At 55.4% G+C, this 24,018-nt stretch overlaps 9 protein-coding genes across 9 annotated transcripts; 5 read left to right on the top strand and 4 right to left on the bottom strand.

The window, feature by feature from the left end:
* The first annotated feature begins 866 nt into the window (after positions 1–866).
* DICSQDRAFT_133554 (endo-1,4-B-xylanase A) lies at positions 867–3,929 on the top strand. Its single transcript, XM_007362575.1, has 13 exons — positions 867–1,211; positions 1,295–1,528; positions 1,584–1,803; positions 1,859–2,331; positions 2,387–2,440; positions 2,497–2,732; positions 2,786–2,840; positions 2,891–2,991; positions 3,054–3,069; positions 3,131–3,544; positions 3,629–3,728; positions 3,789–3,807; positions 3,873–3,929. The coding sequence occupies exons 1-6, from the start codon at positions 1,038–1,040 to the stop codon at positions 2,545–2,547; spliced, it is 1,206 nt and encodes a 401-aa protein (XP_007362637.1). The 5' UTR covers positions 867–1,037; the 3' UTR covers positions 2,548–2,732; positions 2,786–2,840; positions 2,891–2,991; positions 3,054–3,069; positions 3,131–3,544; positions 3,629–3,728; positions 3,789–3,807; positions 3,873–3,929.
* Positions 3,930–5,318: 1,389 nt separating this feature from the next.
* DICSQDRAFT_133555 (endo-1,4-beta-xylanase C precursor) lies at positions 5,319–8,941 on the bottom strand. The gene is made up of 14 exons (XM_007362576.1): positions 8,472–8,941; positions 8,208–8,414; positions 7,934–8,153; positions 7,789–7,809; positions 7,279–7,730; positions 7,127–7,183; positions 6,552–7,055; positions 6,470–6,488; positions 6,310–6,409; positions 5,842–6,255; positions 5,761–5,776; positions 5,608–5,705; positions 5,502–5,556; positions 5,319–5,445 (listed from the first exon to the last, which is right to left on the bottom strand). The coding sequence occupies exons 1-7, from the start codon at positions 8,646–8,648 to the stop codon at positions 7,002–7,004; spliced, it is 1,188 nt and encodes a 395-aa protein (XP_007362638.1). The 5' UTR covers positions 8,649–8,941; the 3' UTR covers positions 5,319–5,445; positions 5,502–5,556; positions 5,608–5,705; positions 5,761–5,776; positions 5,842–6,255; positions 6,310–6,409; positions 6,470–6,488; positions 6,552–7,001.
* A 389-nt stretch (positions 8,942–9,330) lies between these two features.
* On the bottom strand, positions 9,331–11,488 carry DICSQDRAFT_100230 (transducin family protein/WD-40 repeat family protein; the record flags this gene model as incomplete). The annotated part of the gene is made up of 6 exons (XM_007362577.1): positions 9,331–9,675; positions 9,742–9,996; positions 10,051–10,919; positions 11,006–11,142; positions 11,199–11,408; positions 11,460–11,488. The coding sequence occupies 6 exons, from the start codon at positions 11,486–11,488 to the stop codon at positions 9,433–9,435; spliced, it is 1,743 nt and encodes a 580-aa protein (XP_007362639.1). The 3' UTR covers positions 9,331–9,432.
* A 137-nt stretch (positions 11,489–11,625) lies between these two features.
* On the top strand, positions 11,626–12,696 carry DICSQDRAFT_133556 (uncharacterized protein). The gene is made up of 5 exons (XM_007362578.1): positions 11,626–11,664; positions 11,723–12,014; positions 12,065–12,187; positions 12,239–12,290; positions 12,350–12,696. The coding sequence occupies exons 1-5, from the start codon at positions 11,657–11,659 to the stop codon at positions 12,511–12,513; spliced, it is 639 nt and encodes a 212-aa protein (XP_007362640.1). The 5' UTR covers positions 11,626–11,656; the 3' UTR covers positions 12,514–12,696.
* A 382-nt stretch (positions 12,697–13,078) lies between these two features.
* On the bottom strand, positions 13,079–14,565 carry DICSQDRAFT_80589 (Aldo/keto reductase). The gene is made up of 9 exons (XM_007362579.1): positions 14,470–14,565; positions 14,326–14,413; positions 14,174–14,265; positions 14,040–14,120; positions 13,850–13,973; positions 13,709–13,775; positions 13,507–13,635; positions 13,400–13,449; positions 13,079–13,339 (listed from the first exon to the last, which is right to left on the bottom strand). The coding sequence occupies exons 1-9, from the start codon at positions 14,519–14,521 to the stop codon at positions 13,183–13,185; spliced, it is 840 nt and encodes a 279-aa protein (XP_007362641.1). The 5' UTR covers positions 14,522–14,565; the 3' UTR covers positions 13,079–13,182.
* Positions 14,566–15,792: 1,227 nt separating this feature from the next.
* DICSQDRAFT_80591 (uncharacterized protein) lies at positions 15,793–17,461 on the top strand. Its single transcript, XM_007362580.1, has 3 exons — positions 15,793–15,847; positions 15,899–16,689; positions 16,755–17,461. The coding sequence occupies exons 1-3, from the start codon at positions 15,824–15,826 to the stop codon at positions 17,371–17,373; spliced, it is 1,434 nt and encodes a 477-aa protein (XP_007362642.1). The 5' UTR covers positions 15,793–15,823; the 3' UTR covers positions 17,374–17,461.
* Positions 17,462–17,935: 474 nt separating this feature from the next.
* DICSQDRAFT_133559 (translation initiation factor eIF3 subunit) lies at positions 17,936–19,152 on the top strand. The gene is made up of 5 exons (XM_007362581.1): positions 17,936–17,984; positions 18,045–18,151; positions 18,217–18,481; positions 18,541–18,856; positions 18,923–19,152. Exons 1-5 carry the CDS (start codon positions 17,972–17,974, stop codon positions 18,981–18,983), a joined length of 762 nt encoding a protein of 253 aa, XP_007362643.1. The 5' UTR covers positions 17,936–17,971; the 3' UTR covers positions 18,984–19,152.
* Positions 19,153–20,118: 966 nt separating this feature from the next.
* DICSQDRAFT_100243 (alpha/beta-hydrolase) lies at positions 20,119–21,796 on the top strand. Its single transcript, XM_007362582.1, has 5 exons — positions 20,119–20,637; positions 20,699–20,998; positions 21,080–21,253; positions 21,327–21,614; positions 21,676–21,796. Exons 1-5 carry the CDS (start codon positions 20,167–20,169, stop codon positions 21,715–21,717), a joined length of 1,275 nt encoding a protein of 424 aa, XP_007362644.1. The 5' UTR covers positions 20,119–20,166; the 3' UTR covers positions 21,718–21,796.
* A 231-nt stretch (positions 21,797–22,027) lies between these two features.
* DICSQDRAFT_167001 (uncharacterized protein) lies at positions 22,028–23,740 on the bottom strand (the record flags this gene model as incomplete). The annotated part of the gene is made up of 5 exons (XM_007362583.1): positions 22,028–22,056; positions 22,111–22,390; positions 22,456–23,149; positions 23,213–23,351; positions 23,410–23,740. The coding sequence occupies 5 exons, from the start codon at positions 23,738–23,740 to the stop codon at positions 22,028–22,030; spliced, it is 1,473 nt and encodes a 490-aa protein (XP_007362645.1).
* Positions 23,741–24,018: the final 278 nt, after the last annotated feature.

Raw genomic sequence — 24,018 nt, forward strand, 5'->3', positions numbered from 1 at the left:
CGGACCGCACGGACCGCGCCGCCCGCGCTCACGACATGTTGCACATATTGCGCTACACATAATGATCGCGCCGACACTCCGAATTCACCTCGAGTAGCATAGACACGTCAATATCCAACCCAGCATCGTCCTCTACTTAATATCACTTTGCATCCACAAGAGCTTTGCCGCATTCGCACCTCGCACGCTTTACGCATATTGATGACACGCATGTGTACATGTATATACGCCGCATTTTCGCTCTCGACCCTTCGCGTACCCATGCATCTTTTCGCACTCCTGGAGCCCATTCCATTTGTTTCGCAAACACTTCATACGCTATGCATAATAGAGTTTTATGATGTTTGCCCGGCGTGTCGTCATGTCACAGCCGTTGTGTGCGAGCCCCGAGCGGGTTTACTTCGAAAGCACGGTGAATTCATTCCGACATATCAAGTCGATCTCGGGGCCGGGACGTGATCGATGATCCGTGGAATGATCTTCTTTGAGTTCAAGCAGGTGCGAGCTCGGTCATAGTTGAGATGTCCTTCGTCCGCTGATGCTTTTTCGTATGTCGAGATCAATTATAGCACAGACACCGCTGCGAGCCAACACATTAGGCCGAACCCCCGTTCAAGGGCTGACTATTCATGTTGCTGCCCGTGAAGAGCGCTTATGGGCAGGCCCGACATATAGCCGTTCCACTCCATTGTGTCGACCATGCGTAGTTCAATGACCTCGGCATCACGAGGACGCACTTGCAAGGGCAGGACCGCGCTTCGATGTTCGGTGTGGCCGTGAGCTGTCAAGCCCGAGTGTCATGGCTAGCGCAGGTGTCCACGTCGTACAGCTCGCGGGGCTCGCAACACGCTGTTGACTTGGGTCTTCCTAACTATGCTGCTTCCACCATTTCGTCGATGATATCCCGCCGACGGGTCTGGAGCGTTCCAAGGATTGGCGAGGTGTTGGTATAAAGGCGAGTTGTCGACTTAGTCTCTTGTCACCTATCAAGCTACTGGAGTAGTTCCACGGCTACCGTCTCCCGGCACTCAGCAAACATGAAGCTCTCGGCCACGTTCTCCGTCCTCGCCGCCGTGCTCCCATACGCGCTCGCTCAGTCGCAGGAGTGGGGTCAATGTGGTGGTATTGGCTGGACTGGCCCGACGACATGTGTTGCGGGCACAGTCTGTACGGTCATGAACGCGTACTACTCCCAATGTCTCCCTGGCAGCGTGAGTAGTCAATCCATGGACGGCTCCACTCGATCCATGCCTGGTGCTCCACATGGGCCTGACAATGTCTCACTACTCTGCAGGCTTCGCCTTCCCCCACGTCAACTCCCGCCGCTCCGCCAACCTCTACCCCGCCAACCTCTACGAGTGCGCCGGCACCCTCCGGCTCTGGTCTCAACAAGCTCGCCCAGGCTGCTGGCAAGAAGTACTTCGGTACCGCGACCGATAATAGCGAGCTCACAGATACGGCTTACACTGCCATCCTCGACAACATCGTTGAGTTCGGCCAGCTCACGGCAGCCAACTCCATGAAATGGGTACGATTGAACTTTAACTCTTTTGAGACGATGCTGATCGCCATGGCAACTGTAGGATGCCACCGAACCGACTCGCGGTACCTTTACCTTCTCTAGCGGTGACCAGATCGCCAACCTCGCCAAGGCGAACGGTCAGCTCCTCCGCGGACACAACTGTGTCTGGTACAATCAACTCCCGAGCTGGGTGTCCAATGGCCAATTCACCGCCGCAGACCTGACGACGGTCATCCAGAACCACTGCGGCACGCTCGTCGGCCACTACAAGGGCCAAGTCTGTGCGTATGCGTTCACCTACTCTGGATGACGTCGCTGACCTCGTAAGCTTCGCAGATTCCTGGGACGTCATCAACGAGCCGTTCAACGATGACGGCACCTGGCGCACGGACGTCTTCTACAACACGCTCGGTACGAGCTACGTCGAGATCGCGCTCAACGCCGCCCGCGCTGCGGACCCGAATGCGAAGCTGTACATCAACGACTACAACATTGAGCAGACAGGCGCGAAGGCCACCGCGATGCTCAACCTCGTCAAGTCCCTGAAGTCGTCGGGCGTACCCATCGACGGTGTCGGTTTCCAGTGCCACTTCATCGTGGGCGAGGTGCCGACGTCGTTCCAGTCCGTCCTCGAGCAATTCACCGCGGCCGGCGTCGAGGTCGCGATCACGGAGCTCGACATCCGCATGCCGACGCCCGCAAGCCAGGCGAACCTCCAGCAACAGCAGAAGGACTACCAGAGCGTCGTGCAGGCGTGCAAGAACGTCGAGGGCTGTGTTGGTATCACCCTCTGGGACTTCACCGACAAGGTACGTGTGCAATCATGGCGCGTCTGCAACGTTCATCTCACGAGGACTGGTGCAGTACTCCTGGGTTCCCAGTACCTTCTCCGGTCAGGGCGCGGCGTGCCCTTGGGACCAGGTCAGTGATTGGTATTGGCTTCGCTGCGATACCTGTGACCGATGCATCTGCGACAGAACCTCGTCAAGAAGCCGGCGTACAGTGGTATTGTTGCAGCTCTCTAGATTCCTTGTCAGGGCTACGTGGATTCTCCGGTGCAAAAGTATCTCTCATGTATGATTTCCATCATTGCAGTCGAATACAGTACATTGCCTCTCTCCAAGGCGGCACGATCTCCGGTATCTTCACCCGTATCTCTGAAGATGTGATGCTTTGCGTTTTGTTCACCACTTCTCGTGAGCCGGGCGGACTGCATCCAAGGTAAGCTCGAGTATGTTAGGCACAGTTTCACGGGATACTTACAATCCAACTCCCAGGTCCAGGCAGAGCGGTCCTGTTCCACCAAGTTCAGGTAGTTCTGCAATGACGTCAGTGCCAAACAAGACAATCAGAAATGGATCAGCTCACATTCGCCAGGCTGGTCGCATCCAGCCGGACATCGAGGTCGTTCTTGTACCTCTCTGCCTCTTCACCCGACCGACGTTCAAGTCCTTGGCCGGTGAGTATGGCTGCGGCCCCACGTGATCTGGTCAGCACGCGTGTCGTTGCTTTGACTAGTACCGATACGTACCTCCGTCGATGATGGCCTTGATTGAGTGCTCAAAAGTCAGTGCTTCGAGCAACATCGAATGTCACATCTATACGCACATGAGCGACGTGGATGTTCTGCTTCCCGAACTCCTTCGCAAGACTCTGGCTGAGGGCGCGAATCCCGAACTTGCCTGCGGCAAACGTGCTAGTCGTGACGTTGCCCCTAATGGACGCTGTCGCGCCGGTGAAGATGAGCGTGCCTCGCTTTCCGCGCGCATCAAGCGAGTTCTCCTTGAAATTGAGGATAGCCCCCCGCGAGAAGGCGAACGCGGCGGTGACGTTCACCTGCAGGGACTCAACGATGTCCTCCTCGGTGACGTCGAGGAAGCCTTTCCGCACGCCCGAGCCCGCGTTCCACACACCAACGCGCAGCTCAGAAGGCCCTTCGGAGTTCCACTTGTGCGCGGAGATGGTGTCGAACACGGACAGGGTGGCGCTGTATGAGTAGTCCGGGACCGGGAATGCTGCCGCCTAATATGAAGTAAGCAAAAGGGGCACGGCTCCCATTAGCAAACATCGTTGCGCATTGGCACCACGGGTAAGCTGACGACAGACCTCCCCGCCTTCGTTGTTGATTTCGCCCGCTAAGCGGTTCAGGTGGTCAGCATTGCGCGCGACGAGAGCAACACGATAACCCTTCTTCGCAAAGAGACGACTGCAGGACACGGAGGTGAGTATTCCGATACGTCATGCATCTCTCTTGATTCGCACGCACGCAGTCGCCGCCCCCGTGCCTGTCAGTATCGACGCCCATCAGCATATATCGACTACGTGCGGACTAGCATCAGCTCAAGCACACCTGATCCGTTTCCAATTCCCGCGACAACTAACAGGGGTTTGGCCGACATGTTTCAAAATGAGTAGACTGGTGGAGATGGTGTTACGGGGTCAGACGACGACAACTCGGGCTCGACGAGAATGCCATTGGCCCCGAGATAACGCGCCCCTTAAATATCCCTTCTAGACCTCATCCAGCACCATAATGTCGTGCTCGTCCTTACACATCACATTCCCTCGACGTGCATGGGACCGGTACTTCTTTGGGATACTCGCTGCTCGGGCTCAGTCAACATATTCGTAAGGCAGCCTGAGTATGTCTACTAATCTATGAGTTTTGGCAGAGCGCAAGGTGTCTTACACTCGGACTGCTTGAATACGCATGCTTCTTGGAATCCATGAGGCGCGATTGCTAGCCGTTTTGGTTTCCCTATCCCCGCGGGTTCAATGCCGAGATTCTACGCAGGATGGATGGTACGTGCATCGGTCATATGAGAGGGGATCCTGAATCCTGAATCAGCTTCACGTCTTCTAATGGACAAGGTTATGTATCAAGCAGCGCCTTGGCCCTAGAGGCGCTCTGTATCCCCGAGTACCGGAGGACAATGCACGCTTACTCATGAGTACATGCCATGGTATCCACGATTCCATTCGATGACAGTTTTTGTTGTGTCCGGACTGACAGCTAATTCGTGGCTGTACCTTCCTACCCTGCGCCTCACATAGGCGACATGACCAGATTCGATACTAATGTACTAACATGATCTAATCTCCGGCTATTGCTATCTTCACTGTACACCAGAGACACCCGAATGGAAGCCTAAGTGAGGTGTGATTCACTCATGGTACCTTCACCTTCTCCAGAGCAGTGCTAGCGGATTGCCTACTTCGCCAGGACAAGTGGCGAGCTTCTCCTTTTCCATGTCCACAATAACGAATGGGCCGCCAGGTACAACGAGCTCCCGATGTACTTGCCGTTTCAATCGGGAATTGAAGTAGGTTTGCGGGCGAACATCGTCCTTGCTGCAAAGTGGCATCCGGATTTGCAGGCGGTTTCTTGGGTGGCTAAATAGCGCGAAACAGGTCTATACTCGCTTCGGGACTGCAACCTTTTTGGCAAAGCACTGTAAGATGCGATTCCGGCCCCGAGAATCTCAAAGACGTTTTGATCTGTTGCGTACAGCTGTTTTAAAAGCGATAGGCCCCTGCTCGACCTTTGACACACGCTGTCGGACCATGGAGTTCAACTCCCGGGGTAACTTGAACTCAGCACGTTAGCCGCACCCTTCGATGTCACAGCTCGAGCAGGGTGGACGTGCCCTTGGGATCAAGTAAGTCGTAATATTTTGACTCACTGCGAACCCCTCGCTGACGAGTACTCTCATAGAAGCCGCCCTACAACGGCCATTGAGCTCTCTTCAAGGTTACATGGAAGTTTCACCACGAAAGAAACTCCTTAGTCCGATGAACTATATCTGTCGAGTACATGACGTCGCTTGGTCCTTACGAGTAGGCATAATGTGAGATGGCATAGCTAATCCCACCAGCCAGTTGCGCTTGACGTCCCATTCACCACTTTTCGTGAGCGGGGCGGACTGTGCATCGAAGGTGAGATTGAAGTCTGCTAGGGGGAGGTTTACGCGTTGCTCACGATCCAATTCCCAGGTCCAGGCAGAGCGATCCTGCTCCACTAGGTTCAGGTAGTTCTGCAACAATATTAGGGCCCAACAAGACGTTCAATAAACGGGTCCACTCACGGCTGCGATGCTGTTAGCGTCCAACCGAATGTCTGGGTTGTTGTCTCTATCGACCTCTTCACCCGACTGGTATGCGGGTCCTTTGGTGGTGTCGATGACTGCGAATCTAGGTAAGGCATCGACCCTAGCTACTCGATAGTTCCCATAACTTACCTCCATCGATGATCACCTAGGTTTGCGGCATCTGAAGTCAGTGCTTTCATCCGAAGCGTTAGACATCAAGTCTACACTCACATGGGCGACGTGGATATTCTGCTTCCCAAACTCCTTCGCGAGACTCTGGCTGAGTGCACGAGTCCCAAATTTGCCCGTAGCGAATGTGCTCGTCCTGACGTTGCCTCGCAGAGAAGCCGTCGCGCCGGTGAAGATGAGCGTGCCGCGCCTCCCGCGCTCGTCAAGCGGATTCTCCTTGAACTTGAGGATGGCCCCACGCGAGAACGCGAACGCGGCAATCACCTGCACCTGTACCGATTTGGCGATGTCCTGCTCGGTGACGTCGAGGAAGCCCTTCCACGCGTCCGCGCCTGCGTTCCACACGCCAACGCGAAGTTCAGAAGGTCCCTCGGAGTTCCACTTGTGCGCAGAGATAGTGTCAAACACGGACAGGGTGGCACTGTAAGAGTAATCCGGGATGATGAATGCCGCTGCCTGTCGCGGGTAAGCGCAGATCATTGACAGCACGAATATGCCGAGGCAACATACCTCCCGGCCTTCGTTATTGATCTCACTCGCGAGACGATTCGGGTGGTCGGGATTGCGCGAGATAAGCGCCACGCGGTAACCCTTCTTCGCAAAGAGGCGACTGCAGGACACGGAAGTGAGTGTCTCTACACGTTAGTCTCTCTTCGAATTCTACACGCACGCAACTGCCGCCCCCGTGCCTGTGAATAGCACACCGATCAGTACACATGAACTATATAGGGCTAACATCAACTTAGTCATACCTGTTCCGTTTCCAACGCCAGCGACAACTAGGACCGGTATGGCAGACATTGAACGAGATGTGGTGAAGATGGTGAATAAGGAGCTGGTGGTTTGTGGTTAGAAGACCGTGGGCCCTAAGGAAGTGTAGGCCTTAAGTATCTCCTCGGAACCTCTTTTGGCGTCAGCATGTCGAGCTTCGTTTTACACGCCATCTTTCTTCATAATCATTTCCATGGTATGGGCCGATGCGACCTATTCTGCTATAGGAGGTTTTCTGCTCAGTCTCAGTAAACATCTTCGTAACGCAGCTCAAAGCAGTACTAATCCACAGGTCTTGACGCTCGGGCGCTCAGCGCGTGACATGAGCAGCTGGTAACCCGGCATCAAACCGTACATTGCATTCGTTGCGATTTCCATACATGCTTTTGTGAAGTGGCAGTACCTAGGCACGAGCGCCCACCGCCGTCGGTTTACGCAGTCAGTGCGGCGACGATGCCGTTGTATGCGGGCTTGATGGCGAAATTCTGTGACAACGGACGCATCAAAGTGATTAGTGAGTATTGGTCATACGAGAAAATCTCTTAATAAGCTTCACCTCATCCCATGGGCAAGCAGCGCCTTGGCCGGAGAAAGTGCTCGGGACCCACGAGTACTGGAGGAGAATGCACGTCAGTGAGTGCGTGCCTTTGGGATGTATCTGCCGTTCGGCACGGCCAAGCCCCGAGTACTCGAGGTCGAGAAGCCCACCTTGTCTGTCCAGTCCCAGATCGTGATGCCGACACAGCCTTCGACGTTCATGCATGCTTGCACGACGCTTTGATAGTCCTTCTGTTGTTGCGCGAGCAGCGCCTCCGTCTCAGGGAGCGTCATGCGGATGTCGAGCTCTGTGATCGCGACCTCGAGCCCGAGCGCAGTGAACTGCTCCATGACGGTCTGGAGCGAAGTAGAGACCTCGCCCACGATGAAGTGGCATTGGAAGCCAACGCCATCGATAGGGACACCGTCTGCGATGAGTTCTTTTACGAGATTGAGCATGGCGGTGGCCTTCGCGCCAGTGTTCTCGATGTTATAGTCGTTGATGTATAGCTTCGCGTTCGGGTCGGCAGCGCGGGCAGCCTTGAGTGCAATGGGAACGTAGGTTGTGTTGAGGGTGTTGTAGAAGATATCCTGGCGCCAAGTACCGTCGTCGTTGAATGGCTCTGAATATGACCCCGCTGGTCAGGCTATATAGGTATAGAAGCAGGGGAGGGTGCGCACCGTTAATGACGTCCCAAGAGTCTTCATCCGTCCACATGTGGTCAGCACAGTGTGCATCAGCCAGAGAAGACAGCAAAGACACTTACAACTGCAAACGCGGACCGTCTCAGTGTCATTTTGCAGTTTGAAGACAGTTTCGATACTCACATTTGACCCTTGTAGTGGCCGACGAGAGTGCCGCAGTGATTCTGAATGACCGTCGTCAGGTCCGCAGCGGTGAAAGTCCCGTCAGAAACCCAGCTCGGGAGCTGGTTGTACCAGACACAGTTGTGTCCGCGGAGGAGCTGACCGTTCGCCTTGGCGAGGTTGGCGATCTGGTCACCGCCGGAGAATGTGAAGGTGCCGCGAGTGGGCTCGGTAGCGTCCTTGCCACGTTCACGTCAGCCACTTCCATATGGAAAGAGGGATTGGGTAGTTACCCATTTCATGCTATTTCCGGGGGTGATTTGACCGAACTCCTTGGAGTCGTTCAACTTTGCGGCATAAGCTGTGTCGGTGAGCTCGGGGTTGTCTGTTGCGGTTCCGAAATAGAGCTTCCCGGCAGCCTTAGCGAGCGTGTGCAGGCCTGCAGTCGAACTCGGGGTCACCACGGAGGTCGATGTCGGCGTCGAGGGTGCAGTCGTGGCCTGTGGTGCGACTGGGTTAATATATGTGCGGGGATGGCAGAGTATGGAGCAACACACGGTGCCAGGAAGACACTGTGAATAGTAGTCATTGAGGACAGTGCATGTTGTCCCGGAGACGCAGGTAGTTGCGCCCGTCCAGCCAATGCCACCACATTGACCCCACTCCGCAGACTGCCCAAAGGCGAAGGGCACTAGTGCAGCAAGGACAGAGAACGCGGTCAAGAGCCTCGACATCTTGTTGACGGAGTAGCTGCGTGTGAGAGTGGCGTCAAAAGGTCGAAGGCAACGCTGGAGCCACGTCTTTATAGCCCCAACAGTTAGGCTACGGTACTCAAGGGGAGAAGATAGAGGGGAAAGAGGGACACGCAGCCCATATGCCTCACCACGGAACATCATCGTAAGAATAATGGAGCACCTGCGCGGACTGCGACGACGGCAACGCATCATACCCGTTCTTGTCCCTGCAGACCGTGACCTCGGCTTTCCGAAAGCAAGCATGACCTACGACAGCGCAGTGTATGAGCATCTAGCAACGGAAATACATCCGAGAGACCTGCTGTTGCTGCCGGGAGGGGAGTCGCGTGATTGACGAAACGGCGCGGATGTGCGCATGGATGCTCAAAGGAACGAGGCAAACGGCGTAATCTCGGTGCCTGATGGAGGCATGACCGGCATCTAGATGGGCGGTCATTGCTCGGATTTATGTAGCGTCGAGGAGAAGCGCTTTGTGGCAGAGCCATGCTAGCCAGCAGATGCTAAGAGACAGTTTTAGAGCAAAACCTTCTGCACCGGATGTCAGAGATCCAGCAGAAGGTATGCATAGTCCGGGACTCACCATTGTCACCAACAGGGACCAACCCGGACCGCCCTCCTTAAGGGGAGGACGGGGTGCACTGCGCTTTGTACGGACCCCACCCAAAGACTACAGGATCTGGCCTTACAAAGCAATACATTGAATAGACCAAGGAAGTCGAGACCAACCGTCTGAAATGAATCTGCTGCACAAGCACGCGAACCCTTAACGCTCGCCTTCGTCTTCACCATCGGTCCCACTACTATCCTCGTCGTCGCTTGCGACTCCAACGACGCCGCCGCTCTGCTTCTCCCTAAGTACCCTGCCAGCTTCCGCGAGCTTCGACCCGAGGACCTTCCGCGCTCCCGCGTTCGCGCCGATGTCCCAGACCTGCAGCTTCGCCTTCGACCCCGCGGCCGCGAGGGTGAGGGGATCATCCGGAGACCACGCGGTCGAGAAAACCTTGCCCTGAATACCAATGGAGAAGGCTTATGAATATCCATTGGGGACGCATATGAAGATGGGAGTACGCACCACGCCGAGGTCGCGCGAGGTGACGAGACTGACTTGCCTTTTGCCGCTATCTTGGTCCTCGGCGACGTTCCAGACCTTGACGATCTTATCTGTGCCGCCGGTGGCAATAACCCCACGGACGTGCGGGTTGACGTCGAGTGCGGACACCGCGCCGTCGTGCGCGGATACGGTGAACTGTGCGGGAGAGGGCGAGCTCAGGTCGGAAGGGAGTGTCCGCGCGTCGAAGTTCAGGACAAGACCGTTCTCGAGCGAGACCTGACGAATGATGGTCAGTATGGTGCCACAGCAGAATGCGGATAGTAAACGCACATAGAAGCTATGTGGTTCGAAGGGATCCCACCGCAATGCCTCCACGTCCGCAGCGAGGAACGCCCCCACGCCAGCATCCGGCGCCCTCGAGTCGAATGTCCTCACGGTCCTATCATAGCTCCCCGTCAACAACACCGTCGGCTCCGCCTGGTTCCACTGCACCGCCTGGACCTTATCCGTATGCACGTCAAAGCTCCTCAATGCGCCCTCGCCATCGGCCCCCTGCCCTGTGATCGTCGGGTCGCGGTTCAGGTCCCACAGCTTCACGGTCTTATCCGCGCTCGCGCTCGCGAGGAGGTTCCGGTGCGTGCGGTTCCACGAGAGGCTGAGGACAGCGTCGACGTGGTGTGCTGCGCTCGCGGGGCGCGCCTTCGTCTTCTTGCGTTTCTTCTTCCCGGTTCCAAGGGGCACGGGGACGTGCGCCGCGGTCTTGTCTGGGCGCCCGAGGACCATGTCGGGGTACATGGCGTCGACGGTGTCGAGCGACCAGATCTCGATCTCGGGCTCGAGCGTGCCGACGGCGATGAAGTTACCGAACTGCGACAATGGGTCGCCGTTTGAGTTCGGAGAGTCGCGGCGGGCAGGGGAGGAGACAGGGGGGAAGTCGAGCCATTCGAGGCAGAGTGGGAAGGAAGGGAGCATGAGGTCGTGGTGAGCGTAGAGGTTATCTTCGGACTCTTCGTAGACAAAGATCTCAAGCTGTGAGATCTCGTCTTCGGTTTTGGCGACAACGAGGAGGTTGTCGGTGGGGAGCACCTCGAGCTCTTCGCGTTCTTGATCCTCTTCGTCTTCTTTGAGGGTGATGAAAGGGTCTTCGTCGTTGTTCCGATAGAATGTGAGGCCCTTGATGTTGCTGAATGGGCCCATTCCTACATACGCACGGCATTTTTGTCTGAGCTTCCGAGTGCGTAGCTAGGCACTTATCACCGATTCCACATAAATGCACGGCACTCACCTGGCATTGCCTCATCGTTATCATAATCGTCCAGGTTATATTGCGAAAGGTCCTCCCCGCTGGGTTTTGATCCCTGCGGTTTGGGCTCTTGGTCTTGATCCATGGGTACATCCTCATCCATCGCATTTTCATCTTCACTTCAAACTCGTGCACTCAAGATGCATGCAAGAACACAAGCCGCAGAAGAACTTACTCAACCCATGCGCTCTCATCGTCCTCATCCGCATCATCTGCTTCTTCTCCCTCCGCACCTTTGCCCATCGACTGCGCAGCCTTGTGCGCCTTCTCTAGCTCCTTTCGCGCATCCTCGAGCTCTATCCGAGCGAGCGCGCTCACGCGTTCGAGCTCCTGATCGTCAAGGACATACTTTTTGGGATGCTGGGACGCAACCCCTCGGCGTACCCTGGGTTCTGTGTTAAACACAATGGCACAAAGGCATGAGGCTACAACTCACCAGGCTACTGAAGATATAAGACTAGTCATGGTCCAGTTTAACAAGGGCGATTGGGGTGCGACTGCGAGGACGCAAAATTCAGATCTCAGATTGCCCCACCTCTCCTCCACGTGATCGAGGCGCATCGTTCGCGCCCGAGCGCGTCGTCGTCGTGTTGTCGTCCACGCTCAACGTCCCGGACGACAACCACGGCCGCGATGCTCAGGTAAACCATCCCGCTACCCTATACACTAGATAGAGACCAAGCTCGTCTGATGCTCCAGGAACCAACTCCTTCAGCTTGCCGTGCCCCTCGTAAAACAATACGGCTTCACGCGAGAAGCTCTCGCTCGCTCGGTTCTTCATCTACCTGCACCTCATGAGCAACCTCTCTCTGAGGCTGCCGTTACCTCCTTGTTTGGGGGTGGGGACGATGCGCGGAGGACACTCATAAACGGATGGTTGGACATTGCCAGGGCGGAGATGAAGGCGTCGAGTTCCCCTACGTCTTCCCTGCGAGACGTGCTCGCAAATAGGCTACGCGCCAATGAACCTGTCTTGCCTCTGCTCCCAGAGGTGGGCTGCATATATCATGGCGTATGCGTTGTTATACTGATATCCTGCAGGCTTTTGCGCTGCTCGCATCGCCATCGTCTGGCTTGCCACCTCTCGACCCGATCCCAGGATTGAAGCACGTCTCCAAGATTGCCGACGACGCCTGTTATTTGACCGGAGAAACCTCCGTTGGAGTGAGAGACTGCTCGCTCTGCATCTAAAATGCCCACGCTGACGTTCCCTAGCCTGCTTGGTTCCGTCGACGAGCCGCCGTGGCGGCTGCGTATGGTGCTGCAGGTGCGCACACCCGATCCCTTCCCTTATTCGTCCTCCTCACAAATGCTGTTCATCCCCAGAGCTACACCAGCTGACGTCACCGAAGACGACGTATCAGTTTTTGGACCAGGTGCTCAACCTCACGAACAAGGTTGACACTTCCGTCAGCGAAGTAGAGCAATTTGGAAGATATATTCTAAGAAGCTGGGGAGGCACCATCCGAAGTCGTGGCATCTTCCCTTGATTCTTCTTGTCCCATGAAGTGACATCTTGCGGCGGTTTTGTCCCCGCGCAAAAATGTTGTTGCTATGAGAAGTTTGCTCGTACAGGGACAAACCCGCGGAGGGTTTAGCGCGAAGCACTCTTGAGGAGCTACCAATACGTCAGTATGTGACATCGTGTTCGTGCGAGCGATGCATATGACCATCTTTAGCTCGCATTTTTCCTTGCGTTGTTCGTTGCCAACTCACGGACCTTAGGAGTGCGGATGATGATTACATAGAGGCTAAGCTTCGTTTGCACATCTGTGCCGTATGCGTTTATCGAAAGCATCTGGCAAATGGCGCAGGGAAAGAGCGCGCGATTATTATTCCTCACTCAAGCGCTGCAACCGGGCCGGGCTACGACGGTACCTGCAACATCCATTCACTTCAATGAACTCGGTTTTGCTAGATGACGGCAGGTGGCTCCTGTTCGGGCATCAGGACGCATCGCGTCAACATGTGAGTCAGCCTTTAGAGATAGCGCGGCATCTCACATCCTAGTGCGAGTCGTCCCGAATCGCTGGGAACCCGAACTCGATAATGTGAGTCGCTTCACCTTCATGAAACGTACACTTTGTTTACACAAGACGACCCGTCATAGCTGACTGTACAGAACCCCTGCATAGAATGAGCAGAGAAACCGCGAGTCTTTAAGGGGCGTCAACAGGGTTCCAGGTCACCGCGCCCGCCTTACCCTTGTCCAGAGCATCCAGAGCTGCCATGTCATCCTCGTCCAGCTCGAAGTCATACACTTCCGAGTTCGATAAGACTCTTTCGGGACGTGAGGACTTGGGAAGCGGGACGAAGCTAGGGCCCAAAAGCACTGTAAGCTCATACTTTCGAGCATAAGATAATGACATATCGCACCCATGCTGAAGCGACCATCGGATAGCTATCTGGGCCGTATCTTTGTTGTACTACAAATGGAGATACCTCAGTCTTGAGATTGAGAGGCACCACAAGGGAGAGATCACCTTCTTAGACAGGTGTTGTAGCACAGGATGGTCGAGCCGCCCGCGAACCAAAGGCGAGTATGCTTGGACAACGATGCCATTTTCCTCGCAGTACTTCGTGATGGGTCTCTGCTGGCAGAAAGGGTGCAACTAATGGTATGGTGAGCGTGAAGATGAAGGTCAGCTAGCTGTCCTCTGCGGCTGACATGATAGTACATGATACCTCAATCTGGTTTACGGCGGGTATCTCCAGTCCGGCGGCCCGTATCTCTTCAATATGCCTTCCAGAGCTGCGGTGAGGAAGTACAGCGGCAACGATCAGTGTCATGTCACCCCTCCGGAAGTGAAGGAACACAAGACGGACTAGTTCGACACGCCGATGGACCTGACTTTGCCGGCTTTCTTCGCGTCGATGAGTGCGCGCCAGGTTTCGAGGCGCCTCTGCTTCCCGGACAGCGGGCTATGGATCAAATAAAGATCGAAATACTCTGGAGGCACACCCAAAAGAGCATGAGCCGACACTCTGCACCTCTGGCAGTCCGGACGCTTCTCACCATAGCTAAACTTCCGCAAGGAATCGTCCACTGCTCGGACGGTGCTCTCGTATCCGTGCTCTTGATCATAGACCTTCGAAGCTGCATCTCGTTCGGCACGGCGACTGGACTGGGACAGCTCTATTTCAACTCACTGACAAAGATATCCTCTCTCGGAATGCCGCTTTGCTCGATGGCCTGACCGACCTGGTCCTCATTCTTGTAGTATCTCGCGGTATCTATGTGCCTTTGTGCAATATTTCGCTTCCCAGGTGCATCGACAAGAGGACATAACGCCGGAACCTACCTATACCCACACTTGAGGGCTGCGAGACACGCGGGGATGCAATCGTAGTTTTCGAAGACGCCTAGTCCCAGTTTGGGCATGTCATATCCTGTTCATGTGGGAGTGAACAAGACGATTTCATGCAAGAATATGTGGCACACATACCACTCGAGAGACGGACAGTAGCCGCAAGGGACAAGGCTTTCTGGGCTGACATTCTGAATGATTCTGGAGAGAATGATTTTCGCGACCTTCGAACGGGGAAGGGGAGCCTGGTGGAACCGCGAGGCTGGCTACATTTATACGCGCGTGGATAGGATCGAGGTTGTGCACACGCGCGGGCAAGAAGTGGGGCGCCAGCCACTAGTATCACGCTGACTCACCAGACCACATCCACCATACAAACCGAACTATGTCATTATCTGCTATGTACGTTGAAGGTAAGGGGTCTTCCCCGTCCATGCTGACACTCGGACGGTTCTTGATTGACTCATGATACTGCGTCGATCGATGCCCTCTAAGCATATCTCATGAACTTTCGCTGACGGTTCCACAGGCCATCGTCAGCCCCGTTGACCTTTCGACGATGAGTTGAAGTTATCCATTGTCGTGCAAGATATATGAGGGCTGGTCAGATTGTCGTGAGAGTAGGAAGGCAGTTATGCGAATCGACCCCTGAGATCCACCAGCCCACGTTCGCCAGGGACCGCCGTCAAGTCGAGCAAGTATATCCCCCGGATCCGCACTGCATTTCTATTATTCTCATAATCACTCCTTTCAGTCTTTGAGCAGACCTTGGGGGGGGGGGCTTTCAATCCTCATTTGGAACATCTATGCACGATCTCATTCATTCGTGTAGAGCACTCATGGAGGATGGAGTACAACTCAAATGCGACATCTTTGAAGCACACCGGGACCCCTCAAATTTAGAAGTGCTGGTACGCTCCAGCACCGCGGAAAGGCAATAGGGAGGGTATATATACTGTACGTCGCATTGGAACAAAGCGGAACACCGATTAGAGCTTCGTATATATATACAATAACAACAGGGCGGTCGAGAGTGACATTCCAAGGATGTAAACCAGGGAAGCGCAGAGAATAGCAAGAAGGTAAGGCGTTCATTGGTGAGAACCTGACTGTCGGTCGGAACAGAGCGACAAGATCGATACTAATAGATATCCTCGAAACCCGATGCTACGGCGCTGGGCATTGGGGCTGTGCGCGATAATAGACGCCCTATTAGGTATGACGTAACGTTTCAAGTTCCTATGTGCTGCGGCAACCACCACTCTACCACGCGTTACCGTCGTGTCGGGGTTTCTGCCTACGCTGTGAGGTCCACAAGGACCAACAGGTTCACAATATCGTCATTGTTCCTCGTAGGTAGCCAGTTGGATCCACCGACTTCTGCAGAGGCACGAAGCGTCATTCACCGTGGAACGACTCGCGATCTAGCCAACCCAACTCCCCGCCATATTTCCCGTACTACGCCCGCTGCGAGGAAGATCGATCAATCACTATGCTCATTGACTCTGAGTCTCAGGTACGCGAATACAAAGTATTGCTGTGCGTTCTTCTTAATACCGTATCATAGACATCATCTATCTCAAGGACAAAGCCTGAAGAGGATGCAGAAGAATGGGAGGACGTTCCGAATACAGACCTGGCGCGCCATGACAGTGACATCTCTGTTGGGCGTCGCGCAAGTTCTGTCAGGCAATCCACCCCCTCTCGTACGCGGCGTCGCAAGGTCGGGAGAACCGCCTCAGTCTCTCTTGCTCAAGCGCACCCCACGCCGCGTCGCGTAACTACTCAACCCCGACTTCCGACGGCTGCTCCCAGGAAGGCATTCGAGCTCAACGGTGATCAGGTGCAAGATGTCCTCACACACGGCGCAGCCTCCTTCGTGCGCTACTCTGGCTCCATATTCACGCATGCATTCCAACTGCTCAAGCGGCCTCTCGGATACCTCGTCTTCCTGTATCTGCTCGGGCTCCTTCTGGGCTTCCTTTTCGCCAGATTCCGCGCCGCCTTTGCCCCCATATGCTGGATCCCAGGCATCTCCAGCAGCGCTCTTTGTCGCATCCCTGGGATCCCGGAGAATGTGTTGAGGTCACCTCAACGAGTGGACTATCCACGCCTGGTGGAGATCCAAAGCTCCAGCTTCGAACAGCTGCTCGACGGCGCCATTGGCGGACCCGCGCTTGGGCTCGAGATAAAAAAGGCCGAGATGGCAACCAAGGACCTCATCACCCTCGTGAAATACAGCCAGTTGAAGAGCCGCGACAGTCTCGCCGAGTCGCTGTACAACTTCGTGCAAGACGCGAAAAAGACAGGGAAAGGCCTGCAGAAGCTCACAGCTAAGATCAATGGCGCTGTTGACAAGTGAGTTGTTCATTCCCTTAATCTACCCAGCAGAGGGTCCTTATCGTCACCGCAATACTTCTTAGCATCATGGCGATCAACGACTACGCCCTGCACACCATCGAGGGCGCCCAAGCTCAACCTAACTCCCTCATGCGCGTCATCTGGCCCTTCGGCGTCGAGCCGCCCACCCAGGCCGCCGCGCTCGAGGCCTTCCACAAGTCCATGGAAGTGCATGCCTCGGAGATGAAGCGCCTGATCCTCGAGGTCGAAGTGTCCTCTACAAACCTCGACGCGCTTGAGGAGCACCTCGCGACGCTCCACGACATCTGCGCGCGCGAGAACCTCTCGATGAGCTCTGCGCGCGACGCCCTCCTCTCCGACCTCTGGACGATCCTTGGAGGAAACCGCGATCGCGTGCGCTCATTCAATGCAAACCTCGAGCTCCTGCGCGACCTCGGCGAATACAGGCGGCGCGCGGCGGCGCACGTTGCGGCTGCGATGCACACGCTACAGGCGATGGGGGAGGATATGGAAGATTTGAGAGAGCGAGTCTCTGCGCCTGAGCTCGTGGGCGACGTCGTGCCGGTGGAGGTGCACATGAAGAGCATCAGAGCGGGGATGGACAGGCTGAAGGAGCAAAGGGTCAAGGCGAAGGAGAGGGAGGAGATGTTGATGAGCAGGATTCTCGGAATCGAGGAATGAGCCCCTCGCTCGTCCGGATGATCGTCATGTACGTTGTATGTATACCTTGTCAGCCGCGTTGCTCTGGACTTCTGCGGAGTATCTATTGGATATTAGGCCTGGTGTTTTCTGCTTTCATCGAATATTACATGTATTATCACAAAATGTTACGACGCGTACACGACGACTCTAGACATCGACTCGTCATTGGCTTCGATAAGTAGGTTCCTCCAGTAGTGCTTCAAGCCCGAGTACTAGTAGTACTTAATTGTGACCAAGGGTGCCCAGAAAATCTACGCTTGACGAATTACTGCGACAGATGTAAACTAGTAGCGACAAGATAGCATCGAAGACGGCCTTGACCAAGGGTCCCCAATGAAAGTTGATGTAGACTGTTGTGCCAGCAGTGACTTGCTCCTTCCACACGTCGTCTCCGTACGGCGTCACAAAAACGTTGGCATGGACTCGGAGCCCCAGTGATTCGGCGCTTGTCTACCCAGCTTAGTCTTCCCGGAGATTACCGAAGGGTCATGCAAATCTAGCCGACTTTGTGCGCGAATATCACTTCGATCTACCGCTCTTCCTCACTGCATCTCCTCCAACGCCTAACACTCTCATCATGTCTGATTGGGGTACGGTTGACCCTGGGTTTTTCTCGGACGCAGATTAGCTCATGAATGCAAGGAGTACAGAAGGGTCTGACGACGATGCGCCTAAGGCTGCGCCCTCTGTTCCCGTTCCAAAGAAGCCAGTAAAGAGCAAATGGGAGGGCGAAGATGAGGAGGATGATGGGCCCGTCGTACGTCTCATTTTTTTCTCGCTCCTCTTCCTTGTGAACTAACCTGCTTCCACCTGCGATATCAGAGCGACTGGGAAGCGTCGTCTTCGGAGGAAGAAGAAGAGAAACCCGGACCCGCGCCCTCCGCCCCACCAAAGAAGAAGGGTACACTTAAGGCGAAGCTAGCGGAGAAGGAGGCGCTTAAGGCGCAGAAAGCTGCAGAAGACGATGTCGATTACGACGAGGATGCGGTACTCGACCCTCGCGAGAAGGCGCGAAGAGACAAGGAGAGGGAGCTTGCGGCCGATCTGAGCAACGCTGCCGATCTCTTTGGTGCTGCTGCGCTGGGAGGTATGTTTCTCCTCCCCATTGTTGCGCTCTTACAGGACTCAACGTTGTCGGACGATCAGGCACGTCCTCGAAGGAGCTCGACTGGCTGATCTCTGCACAGCCTCGGACGAAGGAGGACTTCGTCGAGTTCTCGGACAAGATCATCGAATACATCATCAAGCGACACCAGGGCAAGCCGCTGTACGCCGCCTTCCTCGAGTACCACGCACGCCAGCTCGCGATGCCCCTCCGCGACGTCGAAGTGCGCAAGGTCGCCAGCGGCCTTACCGCACTCTCGAATGAGAAGCAGAGGGAGCAGCGCGAGAAGGCGTCGGGCAAGAAAAAGCCTAAGACGACGGCAAAACCCACGCTCGGGGCTGCGAAGCCCTCCAACAAGTGCGTTCATGTTGCTCCTGGCGCTGACGTCTCGTTGTAGGTGTCGCTGACGATCCCGTCTTCTAGGCTTGATACGGCCGTGTACGAAGAGGCGCTGGACGACCTTGGCGACGACGATTTCATGTAAGACGATCTTATGTAGAGTATTCTTCGTAGGCGTCCCTGCGTCATACCCGTGGGCAGATGAACTGTTGTAACCTAGTGCAATGTCGCTGTAGCAAGTCCACTCTCTTCACATCAAATTGCTGTTTTACTTTGAATGCGCCCTGGATGCCGGCGGAAATCCTATCTTGTGCGTCTTATATGAGAGGATCATCTTATGAGTGCTAGTATTGTGCAGACTGCTCAAGGCGCTCCTCAGCAGGGCTTAGCTTTGCCAACCGCAGCTCTCGCAGCTTGCGACCCGGGATTTGCTTTACAGCGGTAAAGCATCTTCTGAGCGATGTCTACTGCGTAAAACGTTCGCCAGTCTGCTTTGACGGTCCGACTACTTGGACAGCAGGCGACTCTGGGGAGTCCTTCGTCGATGGGCATGACCTCATCGACTGCATCGGAGCTGGGATCTGGTGTAGCCGTATCTACGCTTCGTGTACCAGACAGCGTACGCGTATCTTTTGCGTCTAAACGGTCAGTGACGGGCTCATCACAGGAGGAGACCTGGGAAAGTACTGATTGGAACCGTGAGCTACGCCGGAGCGATATAGCCGTGATGCTGTCTTTCGGGGAGCCTTTCATTTTGGACTTCGATGCGGAAAAGCCACGGATGCCGCTCATCGTTGATCAACAAACTGACGGTGGAGAATTGCGAACGTGGTGCCCTTTGCAGCTAATATGCCGGAGTCTCATAGACGGGAGAGTGTCGGAGGACGAGGATCGCATGCCCTGGTCCAGCAGCGTTCTTGTCGAAGTCGGGTCTCGGCTGCGCCCTCTTGCAGATACTGTGGATTCCCATCCATCGTGACATGCGACTTCATTGTACTTCCTGATGGACGCCGGAGCTTCCAGGTTGGACTGCTGCGATGCATAGAAAGAATTGTAGGAGGGTGTCTGTATGGTATCTACTCGTCGTACAGCATCTCTTGCAGTAGAAAGGGATAACAATACGTGAAGCCCTGCTCTCGGGGGCTACTTTACTTCCATCTGGTTAGAGTACGAGGTGCAGTGTCTACTTGATAGTATCGGGCGCCAGTGGCTCGGGGCTGCTGCGCGGACTGGGCGGAAGTCACGGCAGGGCCGATCCTGTTTTGTTCAGCCACCGCCGTCGTGCTTGCAGCCTTGGATCAGCTCGGGGACTATGATCATCCCGCTCAATGCTCTTCTCGACGGTGACCAGCTGGATTGCATCCTTCCTCGCCGTCTCAACGTCTCTTCATGACAGGACGCCGCTGTACCCACGACCCGAAGCGGCAGCGCCAACAGCCCCTCTAAACTTCGAGCTGCGCCATCTCCATGCTACTTCCTCCGATGGGAGAATACTCTTCCAAGACGTACAGAAGTCTGGTATTGACGCGCTCGCGCTGACTGGGGAGCCGACGAGCTATTCGTTACGATCGCGACGCGTGAAGGCACACCGGCCGACTTCCATTGATGCCTTCCACAAGGCCCGGCTGCGCTCCATGCGCTTCCAGCAGAGCGAGGCAATAGACTGGGATGAGATTGATGTAGAAGGGCCCGATGTTGAAGATAGGGAGACCTTGCTGCTACTGGCAAAGATGACAAACAACGCGTATCTCATGCCGGATGAGGAGGGATGGTATCCATTGGGTGACCGTTGGAATGTGGTCAGTGGCCCTTTATAGACATGCGCACGCATACGACGAGCTTGACTGATACAATCCCCAGAGCTACCCTTTTGGATGGGAGCCTGACGACGACGGCTTTCGCGGGCACGTCTTCGCGACGCCCGATAACTCCACGGTCGTCCTCTCCATCAAGGGCACCTCTGCCACTTTCATTGGTGGGGGCGGCCCAACCGCGAAGAAAGACAAGTTCAACGACAACCTCCTCTTCAGCTGCTGTTGCGCACGCGTGGATTGGACATGGACGACTGTGTGCAATTGCTACCGCGGGGGATGGAAGTGCGACCAAGACTGCTTAGAGGACGCGCTAGTAGAGGAGAGTCTGTTCTATCCTATAGGAACTGTGGGTTTTCCCTCTTGGTGGACTATATGCGTCGTTCGCTGATCGTGTCTCTCGCCTTTTCTCTCTCTCTTGTCGCCGAAGAATTTGTACAACAATCTCACATACCTATACCCCGACTCAACCATCTGGATGACCGGCCACTCACTCGGCGGCGCTCTCGCGTCGCTCCTGGGTGTCACCTTTGGCACGCCAACACTCGCCATTGAGGCCCCCGGCGAGAAGATGGCCTCCCGCCGCCTACACCTTCCCTCCCCCGTACGTCAACCCTTCATCCTCTACTCCTACCCAGCTTTCACCTCTCTCCCCCTTCGCTCACTTGCCTATCCAGCCTGATGTCCAGCATGTCACCCACCTCTACCACACCGCGGACCCGATTGCAATGGGCACCTGCAATGGGGTGCTGTCTTCGTGCGCGTTGGGCGGGTACGCGATGGAGAGCAAGTGCCACTTAGGCCGGTCGATCGTGTACGACACCGTGTCGAATCTCTCGTGGTCGGTCGACATCCGGACGCACACGATCGTAAACGTTATTGAGAAGCTCCTGGCGAAACCGTGGCCGCCAGCGATCGACCAGGGGCGCGAGGTGCCCGAGGCAATGTCGGAAGATGACTGTATGGTGAGCTGTTGCTGCTTGTGCCTCGTCGGTTGAGGAGCAAAGAGCTGATGAATCGATGTAGGAGTGTTACAGTTGGGACTTTGGAAACTACCCAGCGAAGTAGTCTCTCGCACTGGTAGAGGAGTGTCTTAGATATCATTAATGTGTAGTGCTCAATGACCAGCAACTACGATCTCTATGGATCCTGGAGTACCATCGGCGCGATGCACTGTCCCAACATCTATCTCTATTCCACCTGCGCCACCTGCCCTGCCCCGTCATCTGCACGAGCCTGTTTAGTAGGAGAGCATCTTTCTTGGGATCGTCTCTCCCTTCCAATAAGAAAGAGAATGCCACCCTAGAAAAGACGCCTTAGCCCTCGACCAGACCGCCTGTCGCTGTTGTGGTGTTCAAAGTCCTGGAGGGTGTGCGTCTCACCGGATCGCGTCCGCATTGTCCATGACTGATCAAATATGGTGAGTCAAAGTCTATGTACCTGCACCCGTATGACACTCACAATGTTCGTCTTCGTCGTTCCCATGGTACCGCAACAGCCACTCCCAATCATCGTTGCCGTAGTCGTCGGCGGTCCTGAAGTAAACTTTGGGGTATGGCCAGCGCGGCCGAACGACGACGGCCCCTGTAGTCGGATCCCGCCCGATAGGTCGTATCTGTGCGCCATAACCGAATAGCTCGAGATTGGGCGGAGGATTGTTCAACACGGCGGCTTTGAGCTTGAGAGCGTCGTAGAAGTCCGGTACCAGGTGCAGATAGCGAAGCGAACGGCGGCTATTGAACTGAGAGCCGTACAAGGAGACCCTCAGTGCCATTGCAAAGAGAAGGCAGAACATGGCCCTCTTACCAATTCAATCCATTCATCTGCGGGGACGGATGACGAGGATATGTTCACCCAAATGAGCAGGGCAGTCAAGTTGTCAGGCAAGTACACCTCCAGGTCCTGTATGTGCTCCTTCTGTAGTGAAGCGACCCGGACGCTCAGTCCGACGACCTGCAGCTCGCGCAGCTTTGGCATGATCTCGAGGATCGGGGTTATCAACAGCGCTGTGTCTGCCGCGAGCCACCGTGCGTCGACGCGCACCATCACGTCCATCCGCCTGAGACGCTTCTTCTTCTGCAGGAAGCGCGCGAGGACCGCGAGGTCGTCCCCAGAGTAATCGACGCTCCAGATTTTGAACGAGTCGAGGTCCGGGAGCGCTTTTGGTTGCGCGCGGAGGACGGGGATGAGGACGTCTTCGGCATATGTGAACACGAGAGAGAGGGCGCGCAGGTGCGTGCAGTGCGCGAACAGCTCCCCCAGCTCCTCGTGGCCTTGAATACCAACGATGTCAAGTTCTGCGAGGCTCGCGAACGAGGGCATGGGGAGACATTGGTCGCATGTCTCGCCGGCGAGCCTGAGGGCGCGGAGAGTATTCGCGTTGGCTTCGAGGACATCGCGGATAAGCGATGGCTCATCGGCGTCCTGGTCCAAAACTGTGAGGGATGTGAGATCGTGTATAGGGGAGAGGAGCGAAATAGCGCCCTCTGGAAGTTCTTGTCTGTGGCAAGGGATAGTACAGAGCATTAGTCGCGACTGCAACAGATCGGCAGAGGCGACTCACGGCATCCCAAGCTCCCGCAGGGTCGTATGAGAGGAATTGGCAAGAACCTTGAAGACTTCGAGGGGCATCCGGGGAGAAGAGCCATGCCAGAAGAACCCGCGGAGTTCAGGGATAGCTTCCAAAGCGTCGGCTAGGAAACCTTCGCGCAGATACAGGGACGATGAGTGTGCCGTTTCATCTTCACAAAGAGCACTCACGGATAGCGAGCTGCATCTCCACTCCAGCACAAGAGAACGCACGCACGGAGACCCTCTTCACCTTCCTCGCGAAGTCTGGGGTACGCATGATGTGCCGCAGGACCTCGTAGGAGGCGTCCGCCCGTCGTATGAGATCCGCCTTCTCATCATCTGTGAACACCTCCTCGTCGTCTATATGTTCAAACGGCCTCCAGAGTCCCAAAGATATCGAGACGTGAGAGAAGACGTAGGTCAAGGCGATGTCGTGAAACATCTCTGAGACAGAGAGACATGTCTTCTGGTCGACAGAGGGCAGCATCTCGATGATGGGATACCATAGTTCTGCTGGCATGGCCTTGGGAGAGATAGACGTTGTCATACTGCCCGACTGTGCACTGTCGATTGGGCAATCCGTGGAGCATTAGGCTGGAGATCCAATGTGTTGGACGTTGAATAATGAGAGACCTTCTTCATGGGACTACTGAGAAGCGACGGCACGATACGGCCTACCCGAAAAAAGTCGACTGGCCGCGTTTTCCGCGTTTCCCGGAGATATCTGGCCCCCGCGGACGATGATGTCATGCAGGAACAATCATTGGTCGTACATACTTACGCAAGCAGTATATGGCG

Source organism: Dichomitus squalens (genome assembly GCF_000275845.1).
Source record: "Dichomitus squalens LYAD-421 SS1 unplaced genomic scaffold DICSQscaffold_4, whole genome shotgun sequence".
NCBI classification, from domain to species: domain Eukaryota; kingdom Fungi; phylum Basidiomycota; class Agaricomycetes; order Polyporales; family Polyporaceae; genus Dichomitus; species Dichomitus squalens.